Source organism: Lycorma delicatula, chromosome 10 (genome assembly GCF_047948215.1).
Source record: "Lycorma delicatula isolate Av1 chromosome 10, ASM4794821v1, whole genome shotgun sequence".
Lineage (NCBI taxonomy): Eukaryota > Metazoa > Arthropoda > Insecta > Hemiptera > Fulgoridae > Lycorma > Lycorma delicatula.
In genome coordinates this window covers 34459625-34480137 of record NC_134464.1, presented here as the reverse complement: position 1 = coordinate 34480137, position 20513 = coordinate 34459625, and the positions used below count along the sequence as shown (strand labels likewise).

The following is a 20513-nucleotide window of genomic DNA, read 5'->3' as shown; positions in this document are numbered from 1 at the left end:
GGGATTCTCGAATTGAATTCTGTCTGACCTAACCTGTTAACTGACGTTCTCAAATGATTCGCTTACAGTGCGCCTTCTCCTTTTATCAGTCCTCGTTCTTTTAATTCCTCAACTATTGATATGATTTCATTATCATGAGCAGTATTACCCGCCATTTTCGATGCAATCAACAGTTTTAACCTCTCACAGATTTCGTTAGAATCATCAAAATAAACGTAATCAACTTTATGGTTTTCGTTCAAAGTCATTGCGGATGGTACTAAACCTTCACCTCGTTTTTTTGAGACAAACGGTGGAAAAACTTGCTTATTATTTCCAGATACTTAAATCAAGAATTAGTCTTTACCCGTTTTAGAGCAGAATTATTTCTTCATGCGCATTTGTTGCGATTACAGTTTTCTTATATTCTTCCAAATCTTCTTCCATGAATAACTTCGGTTTTTTCCCGAAAAGTAATTCGAACCTCGGCTCGCAGGATACTTCACTTCTCTTATTAGGATGTTACTTTCTTTATCGAAATCGATTATTGCATCACCAGTCTTCAGTTCGTTTCCTTCAAAACACCGTAAACGTTATCCATGTTGTTTTCCGCATCTCTGATGGCGTCAAGCATAAGTTCCTGTGCTAGCCCTTCTCGCATACTTGTCTTGAAAGACATGCTCATTTGCATTTTCCCTTCGGGCGTATTCAACAATTGCTCTATGTTGGGCTGCGATTCATAAGTCTCTTCGTGTTCGACCCTAGGTGGCTATTCAACTTTAGATGGCTGTTCGGTTCCTTCAGCCTTTTCAGCTCGGCGGCGAGCCGAATAAGAAAGAAACCTTTTAGCCTTTTGTCGACGTCTTATACCGGCCATTTCATCGTCTACCGGATCGGAAGGTTGGACGGTTGGGCTAACTCAAATGGAAGCGGACTAGACGTATCCATCTTCTGGTGTAACTTGACAGTTGACCGCTTAGTTTCACGTTCTGGTTCATCAGAAACCGCACTCCGCGATCTATCGTTTCCTAAAGAACGCTTACTATGTTTTATCCTATCTTCTTCAGTTAGTTGATCGAACATAGATCCCATGTCGAACCTCTTTCAAATTCTCGATAATCCCGCTCCTCTTTTTCGCGCAACTCATCGGCTGAGATTTTCGGTAGCGGACTTTCTTTAAAATTTATTTCTTTTTTTATCCTTTTTCCCCTTTCTCCCTCTTCGGAACCGAACTGTTCTGCTATCTTAATCAGAGGTTCAGTAAGCGGCTTAAAATCCTGTTGAAGTCTTAGATCGGACTCGAATCTTCCTCTCTCCAATTCACCATGTTTTCTTTTAATACTCATGCGGATCTCGGCAATCTCCGCGGTGATACGCTCACGATCCTCCATAGTAGGCATTTACGTTTCATCTGACAACATACACTCGATATCTCTCTTTAAGTATGTTGAAGCTTTTTAGGTTAATTCATAAGCGTGCACGCTAGCCTGCAAGCTTTTTTTAGGTTTTTAGGGCTTTTTTAGGCTTTTTTCAAGCTCTTTTTAGCGCTTTTTATGCTTTTTTTAGGCTTTCCGATAAAGATGTCAAAATTAAATCTGTACCGCCCTTTATCGAAATCTCCTTTCTTATCGATTACTAAAAATTGATTTTTTATCCGGTTCCAAGCCTCGTTACATATTTCTTTAAACTTTTCAAATGATATATCCGGTGTAATATGATCATGATATATATGTCTTAGATTTCTTTCATCCTGTCGAAAGACCATGAGAAAATTCGCATTATCTCGGACCAGCTGCTTAGGAATTTTGCTATACGTTTGACTCATATAAAACACATCGATGTTATTGTGTCGGCCCATAGTAAAATATTTTGTTATGTTATTCTGTTTTTCGCATATTACGTCGTCGAATATCATTATGGAATTCGGCTCCGTTTCTTCCGGTGCCACAATAACATCGTTATCGCTATAAGGATAGTAACCTAGCCCTTCAACATCAATCATAAAATTTTTAAAAATAAATATTTAGGCTGGTACAATGATTTAGAAAAAAACATATATGTTACTGAACCTCAACCCGCTAAGATCGAACAAAAGATTGAAAACCGCATTCGTCTTACCAGAATTAGAGGGACCTACAACCAAGCATCTGATGGCTGGAAGAAGAGGACTATGCCTTTTTTCGAATTTAAATCGGATACCTTGCCTATTAAACGGTTAAAATTAATTACCGTCAGCTTTCGATCTTGTTCTTCGGCATCCATCTCTGCTACTGAACAGATTACATAAACCTAATTTATTTTATTAAGTCCTTCTTATCTATCCACGAGTCCTCTTTCTTATCAAATCCCAACCAGCGGACTAATAATTTATCACCACGTTTTTAATACTTTTTCAACCAAATAAACGTTGCCGTACTTGGTTTTACTAAGTTCTTCCGTATAAAACCTCCCTTTTAACACCTCCCCTTTCCCATCGGAATGTACGTTATAGGTTGTGTTTGTTTCACCTTGAAAATTGTAAAAACTTCATTAGTCTAATTCGGAAGATATCCTTTCGCAAATGTCTTTATACTTACTTATCCTTACCCGATCACCAACATTAAATTTATTCGCTGTCGTATGCTGATGACGTTTTTTTGCAACCTTTAATATATTTAACAGCACTTCGCGGTCATTTTTTAAGAAACATCTTTATGTTTAAAACCTGTAGTTCGATGCACCCTATTGTTATATATTTTTTTTTAATATTGTTATATTTTATTTCATCCAATATACTTATCCATCGTTAATCACCCTGTTCGGTAAATTTACGCCACATATTAGTCTTGAGAGTTCTATTGAACCGCTCCACTATCGATGCTTTTTTATCAGAATAAGTCGAATAATGATTTATATTGAATTTTAGTAATAACGATCTCAATTTTGAATTAAACCATTCGTTTCCATCATCGGTTTGAAAATGTTTCATTTTTTGTTTATGAATTATGGGATCGAAAACCTATACAACATCATCTGCGTTTTTGCTCTTCAATGGAAAAGAAAAAGCAAATTTAGAAAAACAATTTGTAATTGTAATAATATATTTATATCCTCTATTAAACCTTGAGTATGGTATCATTTCTACTAAGGCTGCCTGATACAAGTCATCTACCCCTTTCAATTCGACTGATCTTGTCGAATAGTTTCCACGAGCTTGCTTGTGAAGCTCTCTTGCTATCCCTTGCTTAACGCCCATCGTTTAATTATAAACTGAATTTAAAATGATTAAGTTTTAACTTATATATTAAAGGCGGGAAATAAGGATAAAACAATAAAATTCTTTTCAATTTATAAATCTATTTATTCATCACTTTTTATAAAAAAATATTTTTTTACAAATAATAAACGAGATAAAATTCCCATTCAGATAATTTGTTACGCAAAAATTATATTCAATAATTGCTGACATTTTCGTTTTTACTACTTCTGTTTTATTACCAAAATATTTTCCTTTCTTTATTACTTCTAATGTCGATAAAGGAACGAACGATAAAGGGACGAATCCTACTATCCATGAATCTCTAAAGATATCAGACTCGGATTCGCAAGCTAACTCATTGTCGTGACGTCATTGATGACGCTTGTCCCAGAACCGGCATTTTTACACTACTCACTTCCCCCCCCCATAAATCGTTAATATATACTAAAAAGAGCTCGGCCGAAAGCTCACAGCCGTGAGGGACAACACAGATAATGCCGGATTAGTTACTCAAAGAATTTCCACCTCGAACTTGATGGGCCTTTCTTTTTTTTCCGTTTAGCCTCTTATATCGTCCCCACTATGCTAAAGTAACGAATGTGAACATCTCAACCTTTCAGGAGAGTTAAAAAATCCGTTTCGATGTTAAATTCTATATAGGTATATTCCTTAAAAGTGAAAAGTTTATACTAGCCTTCCTAAAAAAGATACGCATTGAATAATTTACCACAAGAACGTTCAGATTAGTAGTAAAAAAACAAATCTGAAAAATTCGATTTTTCATATTCGTTACATTAGCATGGTGGTGACGATATATTGAAATAATGATAGATTAATTGCTTTGAATACACTGCTGTTGCCATGCGAACAATAAAGATAAAGATTAGTATATTAGATATTTTGTCTATTACAGCCTTTATTGTATCTACTGCACTTTGACCAAGCCCAGGGGACTTTTTTGATTTAAGGGATTATACTATATTTTCTATTTATCTTTTGTGCGTAGGCATACAAACCATTGAAGACGGAATTGTATTTTCGGAATAGAATAATGTTTTAACGCGGTTTTTGGACGGTCTCATTACGATGAAAATGGCAGATTATTCACTAAGTGTTTATTTAATTCATTCGCAATGCAGAAAGTGTCCAATATTATTCGACAATGGCTACCTTTAATTTGGCTTATTTCCTTAGTTACTATTTTCACCGATAAGTTTATTTAGGATACTCAAAGTTCCTTCTGGTTACTCCTTAAACTAGTTAGAATTTCATTGTAAATCGAAATTTAGTATAAGCTATTACACTTTACTTGATCGCGTAGTTTTTTGTAATTGTTTAAAAGTTATTGTTATACAGTTGATTATATCACTTTCTGGATAAATTTTTTTTTCGATTTTATTTAAAACGTGAAAATTTAACCGAGGTTTTTTATATTTTTTCCTATAATTTTTTACTTTATGAGTTTTGAATTAACCATTCAAACGTCTTTAAGAATGCATGAAAAACCGTATTTACATGTTCATAAATATACAAACAATACCAGTCGGTTTTATCTAATTCATTTTTATGGATAGATACACTAATTTTTGAAAAATCAAATTAACCGTTTCTATTGAAGGAATTGACATTCACATGTCAGGGAGTAGTTTAGTTTAGTTTAAAGATAACATTGAGTGGTCAGTTATTTCAAAATGATGAACAACTGATTGCAAAGCAATGTTATTTTTACTTCATATTTTAATATTTAGTGGTCCATCTTCGTTATTTCTACTACATAGCATTACTTTCGTTTTTTTCTTGTTTATTTTCATGCGGTAGTTCTTGCGTAGGTCTTCATCCATGCCGTTCATTGTTTCTTCAAAATACTTTTTACTCTCAGCTAAAATTACTATCATGGGCAAATCGTAGCATCTTTATCTTTTCACGTTGTACTGTTACTCCGGATCTAAATTGTTCTTTAACATCATTACTTGCTAGTTCTATGTAATGATTAAAAAGTAACGGGGAGAGGGAACATCCTTGTCTGACTCCCTTTCTTATTACGGCTTCTTTCTTAGGTTCTTCAATTATTACTGTTGCTGTTTGGTTCCTGTAAATGTTAACAATCGTTCTTCTATCTCTGTATTTGAACCCTATTTTTTTCAAAATGCTGAATATTTTATTCCAGTTTTCGTTATCGAATGCCTTTTCTAGGTCTATAAATGCCAAGTATGTTGGTTTGTTTTTCTTTAATCTTCCTTCTACTATTAATCTGAGGCCTAAAATTGCTTCCCTTGTCCCTATACTTTTCCTGAAACCAAACTGGTCTTCTCCTAACACTTCTTCCACACTCCTCTCAATTCTTCTGTACAGAATTCTAGTTACGATTTTTGATGCATGGCTAGTTAAGCTAATTGTTCTGTATTCTTCATATTTATCTACTCCTGGTTTCTTTGGTATCATGACTATATAACACTCTTTTTGAAGTCTGACGGAACTTCCCCTTTTTCATAAATACTACACACCATTTGTATAATCTATCAATCGCTTCCTCATCGCCACTGCGCAGTAATGATGATCATATCAAAACTTTTTTCGGGTTTTTTGCAAATTTTTACGTTTTAGAGTCCAGCTAGTTCATCTAGGTAAAAATAAACATGTGTGTGTACGTATAAATGTAGTCCGTATATACGTGTCGCACTACTTTTAATCTTATATCTCAGGATTTACCTAAACGATTTTCTTTAGTTTTGGTTCAAATATTTCTGTGTATGTGGCATTTATCATATTACTTCTTTTTTTTTTTAATATTAAATTGATTGTATTACTTTGCATTGATTATATTAATTTTTTTTGTTAATTCGATAAGGAATGAGGGTTATTGCAAAAATATCAATTTCGATTTTAATCAGAGGCATATTAGAGAAACCGTTATAAAAACAAATCTTATTTGCAATGCAATCCCTTAAAAATGCTCACTCATTACTAAATAGTAAAAACGGTTTTTTACAATCAACCCCCACCTTTTAAATTTGATATACAGAGTTGTTTATGAACTTTGTATATAAAAGTTTTGTTCTTTTTCTCTATCTACCTTCGATTTAAATATTTTTCAACAACGTTTTGAAAGTTTATACTCGTACATCACACATAGCGCTATCAATAAATTTCTACCAATTTTTAAAAATATTTATAGACCCCGGACCTAAAACGTTTTTTTTGAAAGTTTTCTTTTTCTTATTTACCCTTTATTGAAGGGGTTGTTAGAGCTACAAAAAATTTTAGATTAGAAAATTTCTAAACTTAACGAATGAAAGTACATATGAATATTTAAAAAAAAATTCTTAAAATTAATTCCCCACTTCTAAAATAAATAAGAGTTTTTTGTTTCTGGTTCTAACGCTTTTAATTTTTTTTCTTAATACCCATGAAAGTCATACATTACTTCAGCCAGCCTGTTTCAAGTGAAAAAATATTTATAAATAAAAAATATGATGTGGACAACACTTGACTTCCCTGTACGCCGATTAAATTACATTTACCCTTACCCGTTATTATTTTTTTTTTTTTAAATGAAAAGTACACAGAATTTTATTTCATTAACAAATTTGTGATTTTTTTTGTTATTATTAAATTATTATTCATCGTAAAAGTTTTTTTTTACAATGAGAGGTTAATAACTATTAATAAATTAACATATTTAAATTTAAAAAAAAGAGACGAAGTCTGATTCGAACCGATGTGCCTTCCCCTAAGGTACACATATTTCATTAATTAAAATTTCATTTGGCTATAACTGTAGAACCAATAGAAATTAGTACTATTTATATATCTTTGAAAAGCTCTCAATGAGGGTTTATTACTGCAGTTAATAAAAATTCCAAAATCCAGATTTTTTTTGGATTTTGGGCTTTTTTTTGGACTCTTTCGGTTGTCGCTTGCAATGAAAAGGGAAGGTGCACAACTAGATGTTACAACAGTCCTAAATCCAAAATTTTAACATCCTACAGCTAATCGTTTTTGAGTTATGCGAGATACATACGTATCTACGTCACACCGAAATTAGTCAAAATGGATTCAGGAATGGTCAAAATGGATATTTCCGTTGGAATCTAGAAACCGAAATTTTTTGCGATCACTCTACTTCCTTTTCTTCGTACAAGGAAGTAAAAAAATGGTGTAGTTGCCAAATTATATTTCTCAAATTTAACCAGAGCATTTGGTCACATACATTTATTAATATATTTTTTAAAAGTTATGAGTGGTAGGAAAGAAAAATTATAGTACTTTTGTATAACGAAGAAGAATATTTAAATATATTTTTTTCAAATTGTTATTATAAAAAATCTGATGTGGGCACACACGACTTCCTTGTACGACTATTAATTTACATATACACATTTTTAATTATATTTCATTAATAACTTCTGACATTTTTTTTCATTTTTTTTTTATTGTTATTATTGAATTATTATTTATTGTAAAAATCTTTTTACAATCTGAGGTTAATAATTATTAATAAATTCCAAAAATATTTAAATTAAAAAAGAAGTTAAAAAAGGAGATGTAGTCTGAATCGAACGATGTGCCTTCACCTTGTAAATTCCAAATATTTCATTAATTAAAACTTCATTTGGCTGTAACTCTGGAACCAATGAAAATAAGTAACACTGATGATCTATAGTTGAACAGCTCTCAATGAGGGCTTATTACTGCAGTTAAGAAAAAGTCCGAAATCCAAGTTATTTTAGATTTTGGGCATTTTTTGAACATTTTTGGTCCAGTCGATTGCAATTAAAAGTGGAGGTGCACAACTAGATGTTACAACAGTCCTAAATCCAGAATTTTAACAGTCAACGGCTAATCGTTTTTGAGTTATGCGATATATATATATATATATATATATATATATATATATACATACGTACAGATGTCACGCCGAAACTAGTCAAAATGGACACAGGAATGGTCAAAATGGATATTTCCGTTGAAATCTGAAAACCGAAATTTTTCGCGATCACAATACTTCCTTTACTTCGTATAAGGTAGTAAAAATGGATCGTTTTAACGGTGAGGCCGTTATTGTGGAACATTTATTTAATTTTTCGTTAAATAATTCAGATTCTCCTTAATGATTAAGGATTAGGTTAATACAATACAACGCAACACTAATTTAAAGTTAATGTAATATTAAGTTACTGAATTTAAAAAATAAATAAAGAAATTCATTAAAAAATATATATATTTAACGACTTACTAAGGAACACCAGGCAATAATTTTGCAACATGTTTCCAGATCACATCCGCAACAAACAGGATTAAATCTTCTTCTTCTTCTTCCCGAACTGAACGAAGAGCTAAAAAAAAAAATCTGTGAAAGAAATTATTCTTTGCATATTTCTTATAACTATTAGAACTTATAACTTTATTATTTATGTATATTCATTCAAAATTTATTTAAATCACCTACATTTTTATGTATTCAAACACAGATCAATTGAAATACTTTAATACAAATTTAAAATAATATTTTATAAAAGCCTAAATCGTTGGAAATTTCTTTAAAATAACAATTTTTAGATGTTTAAATCCTTACAATCGTCTTATCTTCAATTTAAAAAAAAAATATGTTGACAAATTTTTCGCTTGTACGATGGTTGATAAGTTTCTCTAAACAAAAATATACAGTAGTCACCAGTCATTCCAGGATCCCATCTTCCTTGGTACCTATGATCCATGGTCCGTCATGGATTATTATACAGATGAATAATATCCTGATGGAAAGGCGAACGCTCTCCTTGGTCATCACTGACACAACCCAAATTTTTGGGAAATAAGTCTAGATGGTAGTATAGGAAATGAATTTTTAATGACATCCTACATCCTAATCATTGTAGTTTTCTAACAGCTTATTAACAAGAAAACATAGTTTTCATCTTTTCTTTTACCAAAAATCCACCAGCAACGTCTCTGAAGGACTTCCATGCAGCTTGTTCAAATTTGCTAAGTTATCATAAAAAGTTGAGTACTTGAGCAGTTTCTTGGTTTGTGGACCGATAAATATACTCTCCTTGAGCTTACCATCACTCAATTTATAAAAACTTATTTTTAAATGATAAATCTTTGTCCATCTTTGTCTATTGTCTTTAAGAAATTTTTCATTAGTCCGAGTTTTATGTGAATTGGCGGTAATATGATTTTAAAACCACTATCAATTAACGATAAATGCTTTACTTTTTTTTTTTCACCAGCCAAAACGTTACGTCCCAATTGCCAGTCCTTTACTTGTGAATATCTTTTTTTATCACGACTATCCTAAAGATAAAGAAAACAACAATATTGGGTAAACTCGCCTTATAAACCAAGAAGTAACGCAACGACTTTCAGATCACTGCAAACTTGCCACACGTGGTCTTTGTATTTTATTGTTTCAAATTCTGATACCATAGTTCATACGTTTCTTTCATGTTAACTGCGTGAGCTAATGGAATGGATGGCTATTTTTTACCAATAAAAACTCTTTCTTATGCAGTAAAACTGCTTTCATGCTAACTTCAGAAGAGTCAATAAAAAGAGGCCTTTCTTCAGGAATATACTGAATTCCAAGCTTTTATATCAGATCTGATTCCAAGCTCAATTATGCCCTAGAGCTATGCTTTATGAGCGTTATTTTAGAATTATGATACCAGACAAGTAAAAAATAGTTTTTAAAAACTTAAATCTTATTAAATCACAAATGTTTCAGACAGTAATAATGGACGATGAAATTTTAATCACATCATAAGAAAAATCCGAAGGTAAACTTGTTTGGACCCTCACGAATAAATCTAGATACCAGTAACTTTGTATTTTGTTGAACACTGATACATTTTCTGAAATATTGATGCTACTTGGGTTCCCCAGCCAACCGCCTATCACAAGTTCAACCCTGGGCGAGAAGTCAGGTAACCAAACCAAACCTAACCAATTATACCGACATCCCAGGGCCCGAACATAACAATAAGGATTCATGTACCCTAACCCATACGACAATCCCTGCCAACAGCCTAAGTGACTGACTCACACTGAGCGGCGCAAGACTTGGATAAGCTAACATCAGCTCACCATAACCCGGCTCCACAACTGAGAAGAAAGATGGGGACTCCTCGTCCGCACTACGAATAGCGTCGGCAAAAATAGATCACGATCATACCTCCATCTCCCGCTGCAACCAGCAAAGCCGAAAAGCACAACCGCAACCAGCCTGGTCAGCTCAAGTCCGCCAATCCCGTACTTCACAGGGAAGCACCTGAGCAAAATCAATCCCCGCCGATAAAAGTGAAACTACCGAAATAACTTGTCGTTACCCGCCCCAGACATGTGCATAGATATTATCGCACATTATCACTGTCATCGTCAGCGTTGTCGTCGTGAACGTCATCATCATCATCATTATTATTATAATAATAATTGTAAGGACTGTGGGAAGGGCCGAATGGTCGCGCTGCTCGCGCTCCTGCCGTTTTTGGTTTATTATAGTGATTTTTTCTTTTCTGTGAGTTTCGTGAGTGTGTTTTATACACTGCATGGAAGTTTTAACTACATTTGTACGAAAGGATCTGTGTGTTCATAACTTATGAATGGGTTTTTTTATCGTTTGTCGTGTTGTGTACTTTGTGGCCTAGACTTGTGGTCATGGAAAGTTTTGTTGGTTATTTAAGGTCCGCCAGATCTGGCGGGAGTTCGATACTGGCGATCAGCTGTCGCGATTCTCGCGCTTGATCGATTTAGAGTTTAGCCTCGGTGCGTCCGCCGGATTTGGTGCACAGCTGGCTAATTTCCAGCGGAAAGCACTTGGACAGTTGTTTTGGTGCGGATGTCTTATGGCTTGCTGCGAGCGGAACCGGGGAATCCAGTGAATTTTTCTGGTATTGGTCAATATACTCGTGTATATATATATATATACACGAGTATATAATGTATACACGTATATAGAAAGTTATATTTTATAGTATAATACCGTATTATATTATTTGTAGTGCTGTGTTTTGAATTCTGCTTATCTTATCAACAACTGGTTCACAATTTGTATATCTGAATATGCACTTATCTTATCGAATTCTGCTGAATTTAGAATTTTAAATGGGTTCACACCATGTACTTTTATAATAATTTTAACTTGACTATATATTACTGGAATCGTAACTTCTATATATAAAATAATTTTATATCATTTATCACTGATAAAAATTTACAAACAACTTTATTTTTAATCTTAAAACACCCAATATTCAATTTTGTTTAAATGTAACATACGTGTTTGTGTGTGTGTGTGTGTGTGTGTGTGTGTGTGTGTGTGTGTGTGTGTGTGTGTGTGTGTGTGTGTGTGTGTGTGTGTGTATATATATATATTTTATTTAGCCTATGAAAATTATTATCTAAGCGAAATAATTTTGTTTCACTTTTGTAACTATTAGACACATTGTTGCTACTAATATTATTTTCTTATTATCTCTTCCTCTCATGACTGCGGTCTTAATCTGCACTGACGGACTATGTCAAATTCCACATACTATTATGATTCTGTATTAAAGAAAGATCTGACAATGGTAGAAATTTTGAGCTATAACTGCATTAGATGGGATGTAAGTGGGTGAGATATTAGGGTGATGACGTTGAATTTTTCTTGCAACCGAAGCCTTTTTATTTCCATTGCAAATTAGCTGCATTTGAATAACTTTTCAGTGTATTTAGTTTCGATGTTGTGTCGTTGAGGAAGGTAGGATCGTCGATTACGTCGGTGATTTGTTTTTTTCTTTTTTTGATTGGAAGCGTGATGTCTGGTTTATTGGCAGGGATCGATTTATCCGCATGAATGTCTACATCCCAGTACACTTTGCATTTAGTATTGGCGAGTATGGATGTTGTTGGGTATTTGTACTAGGGATCTGTGTTTTCGATGAATTATATTTTGGCTAAGGCTTGGTGTGCTACTTTAGCTGCTGCATTATGTCTGCTTGTGTATTTGGTTTCAGCTATAGCTTGCAAGTCAGACGCAACAACGAACCGAGTGGGTGCAGTCCCGGAGGAAAGGAAAGGGGATAATGGCACCTGAAGATGACTTCAGGTGCGGTTGGGAAAGTTAAGGCTGTGAGGGGTGTTGAAGCAGTTGGGGATGTTAGCGCAACTGCTGAAGATTCTGCCTCAGACGCTAGGTTAGTTGAGGAAATTTTTGGTCCGACTAATGCTGGTCACGGAAAGCAAGCGTTACAGTCCAAGTAGGCCAAGTAGGCCAAGAAGGCCAAGTAGGCTGAGGTCGCTGCGTTGAAGAAACTCGAGAAATAGTCGGCCTCATCAAATTTGGTCTCGAATGAAACAGTGACGGAAGTGATTGATATGTTAAAATTGTTTGGTTGTAAGGGAGGAGTTTGTCTGTGATCCGAGGAATGTTAGGAATAAGAGAGTTGCGTATATCCTGCTCCGCATGCGCAAACTAAGATTTTTGCTTTTGTTATTAGTGAAGAGACACGATCGGTTACCGGAATAGATCGAGGGCTTCTCGGCCTAAATCGGTTGCTAAATGGTTTCGGAGGTTGTTTCGGCGCTCCTCCTGCTTCTAGCCACCAGGTGGTGTTGATACACAAGTCTCCTGGCCTTTCGTCACTGGTTGATAAAGAAACTTGATCCTAGGGAGCATGTTTAAGGATAGTCAGAGACAACACGAAAGGGATATGGATCGTGGCAAACGATACTGAAACCGAACGTGAAATTCAAAAAATTGAAGAGTTACGTAAATATCAAATTAAGGCCGTCTCGAAAAAGCCTCTGCGGACTAGGGTAATAATTTACGATGTGCCACATTCCCTGGGGGAGGAGGGTTTCCTGAATGCGACCTGGAATCAGAATATAGTTTTATCGGATTACGATTATGATGATTATCGGGAAAAATTCAAGATTGTGTTTCGGGCGGTAAGCGGGATAGTGATATGCATTATATGGTTGTGAGCGATAAGAAGATTCGTAAAGAGTTTGTTGAGAATCAGGGTCGTGTTTTAGTTGAACATCATTCCCGCAAGTTTATGGACCATTTACAAGTGAGCCGTTGCTTCAAGTGTTCCGGGTTAGGGCACGTGGCCAAGAATTGTAAGGGAAAGGAACTCTATTCGTATTGTGGTACGGAGGGATACCACGCTAAAGACTGCGACCTTTCACCGGGTAGATAGTAGTAGTCAGCTCAATCGGTATAGTCTTATTTTAGAACTTGAAGCGTAATGTCTGTTGGATCCTGATGGACATTACCCTTAGTACACTGAACATATGTGATATGTCACATATGGCATTCGCATCGGTAGAATCTTGGTTGAGGCCAAGACTGCTAGATGTCTTGAGGCTTGTTGAAGGCGACTTCCGGTTAAGCCCCTAAGGGATAGGTACGGAGGGGATGGTGTGACGACTGGACGTAGTGGATGTCTTCCCCTTCGGAGTCAAGATTTTCCACTGTTTTTATTATTGCATCTCTTACATGTGTCATTTGTGGTGGATGGGGTCGCCGATTAGTTTTGGATGGCAAGAAGGAAATCATCTGTTTTAAGGAAGAGATGACAATCTTGTAACCAGGTGAATGATTGTTTTTAGTTGACGTGTTATCTTCCATGGAATATTTTTTGAGTAGGTGTCTATCTTTTCTTGTTGGGATTGTGCGTAGCTTGGGAAGGATAGGGCGAAGGGCGTGTAATTTTTGCTGGATAGTTAATCCACCGGGTTGGTCTAGTGGTGAACGCGTTTTCGCAAATCAGCTGATTTCAAAGTCGAGAGTCCCACGGTTCAAATCCTAAAGCAGTTACTTTTATACGGATTTGAATAATAGATCGTGGATACCGGTGTTCTTTGGTGGTTGGGTTTCAATTAACCACACATCTCAGGAATGATCAACTTGAGACTGTACAAGACTACACTTCACTTAGAATCATACATATCATCCTCATTCATCCTCTGAAGTAGTAACAGACTGTGATTCCCGCAGGCTAAACAGGAAAAAAAGCTGGATATTTATCTGTGTGAATTTACTTCCAGCAGGAGCAAACTCATTTGAGGCAATACTTCAGGATATAGTTGGTTACTAGCCACCTTAATAGTCTAATATTGTATTTATAATGAAATACAAAATTTACAATTTAATGAAATAAAAAAACAATTTATAATGAAATACGACAACTAACCAAAACCGTTTGTTTTAGTCATTTAAAACCTTTTCTAATTGCCCCTTAACAGTAAAATCTATCGAAAAATGTTTAAGCGTTGTGGGCATATAATGGATTTTGACTATATTTCCTTGAAATTTGGAAATTCTGTATTATTTTATTCATAAGTAATGTGATCGACATTTTGTTCTTCGTTGTATTCCTCGTTTTGTGTTGTTGCATCATTCATCTTTGATCTGTTGTTGTTGTTGTTTGATCTTCGAACGTACTATTATTATTAATATGTTCTTTGCCAGAGAGGCATGCTCATTTATATAATTATTTACACTTTTAATCTAAAACGGAAATTCCTACGTTTTATGGATTTTGTTTTTATTTTTAAATAAATTTTTATCTCGGTTTATTTTTAACGTAGCTTCCCTCACGTATACTATTGTAACACAGATATGGGAATAATCCGAAGGTTTGTTTACTTATTATTTACATAACCTATACAAGTTTGTTGTTGTTTGATCGGTTATAAAAATCGAATTGAAAAATCATCATACAGACAATGCATAAAATAAATATATCCGATTTCATCAGGCTCCTTCTAATAATTAAAAAGAAAAGGGTTCTGATTATAATTTAAATAAATTACATAAAATCCAAAATCTAATTTTAAATTGAAACATTAAACAACTGTTTTCATTTCTCCAGGGACAACTGACATCATAAACTTACAAATATCGAAAAGATAATTTCAGTATTTCTTCGTGTTTTGTTTAATTACTTTTTGCTATTTTTTCAAAGTTATGTGTGTGCGTGAAAAACGGTAAAAATTGTCCTCTTTAATATCAACTTAATGATTATCCAAAATTTGGATAATTCATTTTTTACACTGTAAGTGGAGAAAAAAAAGTTTAAATGGCAAAAAGGAAGATTCTTAAGCCGTATAGTAGAAGCAAAACGACACGAAAGACAAAGGTTACCCTTAAAGATGTAAAATATAAAAGAATGGAATATGTAAGGCGTTACCGCTCAAAAACAGACTAGTAGTACAGTTCATAAGCGGTTGTATAATATGACAAGAGTAGATGAAATACCGCAGTTAGGTTAGAAAAGTTCTCCCTTCATCGCATTTAATCACCATCCATATCTAAGAGAGGAAGGAACCATCATTTTGGAAAAGCCAATTTTATGAAATTCATTATTTTATATAATATCAAGCAATTTTACGCAAGGTTTTATAAAAATCAAAAACCGTGTTTGGCTGTAAATGTAATTTAGCCTATCTTTTAGTGATTAAGTCTTAGTGATTATCTTTTAGTAATTTCACGATAACTTCATTAATATTACAATTAAAAAAATTTACAAATAAATTTGGTAATTATTTAGTTGAGGTGCCTCATCCCGAACTCACAGAAAAAACATATCAAATTCATTTAAGATAATATTTATTCATTTAATGATGTATTTTAGGTGTCGGAAAATAGAAAAATAATAAAAATTTACATAATGATACAAATAACGGATGGACACAATGAAAATCGAAAAAAATACTTACATCATAGTGAAACATATTTAATGACATAAACATGAAAATAAATAATATAATCTAACCAAACTTAACCTTGACTAATCAACAGTAATGTTTTGATTATTTAAGTAATAAATAATTAATTAGGTTAGGTTCAGCTCTTGATGATTGCGGTTGTGTTTTTCTTCGTGGTTATTATTGCAGTTTCGTTAATAGTTCTGTTTCTTTTTCGTTTTGTTGTTCGTTTTTAGTTGTTTAGTAATGTTTTTAGTAGTTCTGTTGCGTTTTTGTTGAGTTTTCTTTTTTTTTAATTTGTATCCCTATGTCCAATTGTTTATAATTTTCTTTTTTCCGACACCTAAAATATATGAATAAATATTAATTTTGAATTAATTTGATATGTTTTTTGTGATTTCGGGTTGAGGCACCTCAACTAAACAATTACCATAAATTTAAATAATTGTAAATTTTTAACGAGTTGTATATTAGAAAAGCTGACAATTATAATATTGAAATTGTTTGGTATTTACAAAAACCTTAAAATTTAATTCTCAAATTAAGAAATATTAAAATTATCATACAAAATAATCTTTTCTAACCTCACTTTCTTATTTATTCTCTAATTTTTTAGGTAATAAAGTATTATGAAATAAAAAATAAAAAAATAATTTGTCAAACAAGTAATTACATAAATTAAAAGAAAAACCCTCTTACTCCATTGTTAATGCAGGACGTTTTTATTCTTCCACTCGTTAGACAATACGAATTTCTACTTAAAATTTGTGTAATAGGTATTTGTAAATATTCATACTTACATAATTAGGTTACTCTCATTAAAAAACTATCGAATATTGATTCACATGTGATTTGTTCATATGTAAATTCTATTGTTATTGATGCTAAGTTGTTCTTAGTAGATGTTTTTCACGTCATTTAATAAAATATATTGAAACTGATGTTTTTCTACTGGATATTTTATTATAACATTGTATTTTATAATTATTAATATTAGACCTCCAAAGATTTCAAAAAGTTTTAAAACCGGAGCTTTCAAATTATAATTCGATTTTCTTTTGTATTGAGGAGGATAGAGGTATTTTTATTTGAAATTAAAAATTATTTTAGTTTACAACCATAATTTTAAAATTATGCTAGCTAAAACTTTTATTGTAGCATAATTTTAAAAACAGTGGGTTTAGTTGTTTCGTATTTAACTTTGTAATTGTTCTAGAAATCGTCCAGTGCATTACAGTTGTAATCATTGGTAGTTGGCTACTAATATTTTGATGTAATTTTATAAGAATTATTTAATTTTTTTAAAGGTTGTTCAAAATTATAATTACACGCATGGAAATTTTTATCAAGAACACGGATTCAATGCAACAATGAATTAAAAAAACACTTTTTGAGGATAACACTTCGCAAATCTAAAAGCGAATCTTCAGCCCTATCCTGATTTATAATAATATTGTCGCGTGTTTGCGGCTCGATGATAAGGATATTGAGAAGTTGACAATTGAGAATGTTTTTACAAATTATTAATTTAAGACCATATATAAAACAATAATAAACAAATAATAATAATAATAGTAATCACAACCACAATACTATTAATAATGATAAATATCAATAATAAACAGTGATTACATACAAAACAGAATTTAAAATAATCAGGATTTATTTACATGTAGTTAAATATTACATCCAGAATTCACTCGCATTGACAAAATACATTAGCATGTCCGCTGGTCTTCACACTTTTAACCACTAGTCTTGTATTAACAACAATGGTGCAATATATAAGACAAGTATAAAGTTCTTTCATGCAAATACTTTTGGTGTTCACAAATAAAATTACCCTAACAATTTATGAAATAAAATTTAGTACATTTTCTCTGTCACTTATAGTCTAATAGTAACTCACCGAACCACTTCTTGTTTTCATTTACTGGAATTATATTTGATGTCACTTTAATCGCGTCGAATTAGTACGCACTAGAAATTAGCAGCTATACTCCTCGCAGAATACTCTCGCTTCAAACTCGCGTAATAACTCCTCGCTTAGAACTCTCTCACAAACTCTATCGTATCACTCTCTCGCAGATTGACTGTCGACTGGTCTGACCTGGAGTATTTTTACTCCTATCTCTTGACCTGCAGGACCGGACCCAACTTTTAAGCATGAGAATGATCGTCCGCTCTCACATTTTCCCAAAAAGTTCCTACCCTGGTCCGCTAACTCTTCTCACAGAACAACATCTGTTCAGGTGTGTCAGCGGGCACTATTACAAAGAATGATTGTTAAACGGACCTGTTGGCTTTACTGATAGGGTTTGTTTTAGCCCCTTTCTGGATTCCTCCAATTAATATATTTTCTACTATTTTCTTCTTAAGTGGCAGGACTTTTACATACTAGACATTGATGACGATAAAATTTTAATTTAAAAATAGATAACCTCCGGTAAAGCCCATAAGGGCTTGGTACGGAGGGTGTGGCGTGGCGACCGCAACTGTCCCATGGTGAATGTGTTCCCCTACGGGGTAGAATGATGAGTTAGATATGCCCCTTCCAAAAAATTGGGAAATTTATGCTATTCGTTGACTTTTTTAGGTAGATTTCGACATGTTTAAAGTTTTATTTATTTTCTGTTGAAATTATTTACATCAATCCTCTTATAATTAAATTCTCTACAATTTATGTTTAATAAATGTATGACTTATTCCCAATTTAACAACGTTATTGTAAAGCAAACGTAAAAAAATGTGTGTTTTGACCCTATTTTTGTCGTTTTACATGGGATATCTTAGAAACTGAGATACAGTTCTGTGACCTATTTTTTCGATTTCCCAGCTCAAAAACCATAAGAAACAATTAAATTTGCCCCTTAATTGACCTTCCCAGAATTTCAGAAAGCCTTAATTTACCCGGAGGAACTGAAACTTGGGCGAAATCTTTCACTCTGTATAACTCGCTAATGAAGCGTTTTTGGACTTATGTTTATATGAACTTTTTCTTATTTTTAGCCTCCAGACAGAATGAGTTGTCAAAGTATTGCCCTATCCTCCTGAATCACTCTGTATATATATATATATATATATATTGTTGATACAATAACTGCCGTAATTTTGCGCCAATCAATTTTAAATTGATACATAAAATACAACGATAAAAAATCGCGGTCGAAGTCGTTAATGGCTAAAATCGAACCATGGGGATTGAAATGGGGGGGGGGGGCTTTTTCGAAAAACGAAATATCGCTATAACTTTCTTATTAAATAAAATATCGGATTTGTTTAAAGTTCCTGCTATTCCTTGGATAAGGGCCTAAAACTTATCTAAGTAAATTTTTTTGATATTACCAATCCAGAGAGCCTAGGAGGTGGAAAAAATGGGGTTTTGAAGACAAAAAAAATCATAGCTCCCTAATTAGGTACAGTATCGAATCGTTTAATGTGGTCATTAATCCTCTAAAGATTACCTACAACGTTTGTCTGAAAAAGTTTTGATATGACCAACCCTTAAGGCAAGGAATTACCAAAATTTTGCTGGAATTGTAAGAAAATGGGGCTTGTCACATGCTAAATATGTGAAACCTTTTTCACATGCAACTGTTGTATTGAATAAATTCCTTAACATTAGGTGGACATTTTTTTTATCCCCTACTTAGCACCAGTGAAATCTACCTCCGCCTTCCGGCGTGCCGAAAGGGATTTTTTAAAATTACTTTTGCAGCTGGAAATACTGTAAAATTTATTTTTACTGGAAATGACTGAACCTTCTACGATCAAATACAATCGATAATATAGTTTTGAATTTTATTTCCGTTTTTACTTTATTAATTCTTTGTAGAATTCAATTTCTTAAATTCAGTATAAAATGAGCGTGGTGTGTACCGTTGACAGATTTATTTTTCAAAGTTTATTTACAATTTGTTACATTTATATAAACCTTGAATAAATTGTATCTGCAATCATACGCAGTCACATGATAATGAATACTCAGAGAAATTCCTAAAGAATTACACACTAGTATTATAAAGATGTTTCGTTGCAAGAACGTATATTAAGTAATTATGACTAATACTTGAATGACGATGAAATAATCTGAAGAAAGCAAAATATGAATAAGCAACAAATTTTTAAAAATAAGAATCAAACAGATAATGCACAGCATTCTCAGTCGTAGTTACTATCGACGCACTAAGGCAGTATGGAGGTAATGAGGTGAGGTCCAAAATAAGTAGTCGTTTCAACCTCTCTAATGTCATCCGCATTGCCTAGGAGTGTCCACTGTCAAGTGATTTGCATGGTCGTTAAGTGGCAGTTCGTACTTTTGAACTGAAACGTTGTGAGTCATTCTCGCAAATATGGAACCCTAAATAAAGTATATCTCAATTTTTCTTGCAAACCAAGGTGTCTCCGTTATACACCTCGTTAGTTTATTCTGAAACCGCTGTAAGATCTTGACATTGCTCTTGCTCGTGATACCAAACAATTGGATCCCGTAGAACCAGGCAAGTTTTAGAATTGTTGAGTATACTAACAGCTCACTAGATAAAGATAAACGAATAGTTTTCTCTTTCACTGTTTTTGTATACATTTGTAATGCAAACAGACT

The 20513-nt window shown here is 33.3% G+C and overlaps 1 protein-coding gene across 1 annotated transcript in view; it reads right to left on the bottom strand.

The window, feature by feature from the left end:
• LOC142331705 (uncharacterized) overlaps nt 1-20513 on the bottom strand; it is a 97319-nt gene that overhangs the window by 26857 nt on the left and 49949 nt on the right. The window contains exon 3 of the mRNA XM_075377739.1: nt 8454-8553. Within this exon, the coding sequence (XP_075233854.1) occupies nt 8454-8553 (100 nt within the window). The remainder of the gene's footprint in view (nt 1-8453; nt 8554-20513) is intronic.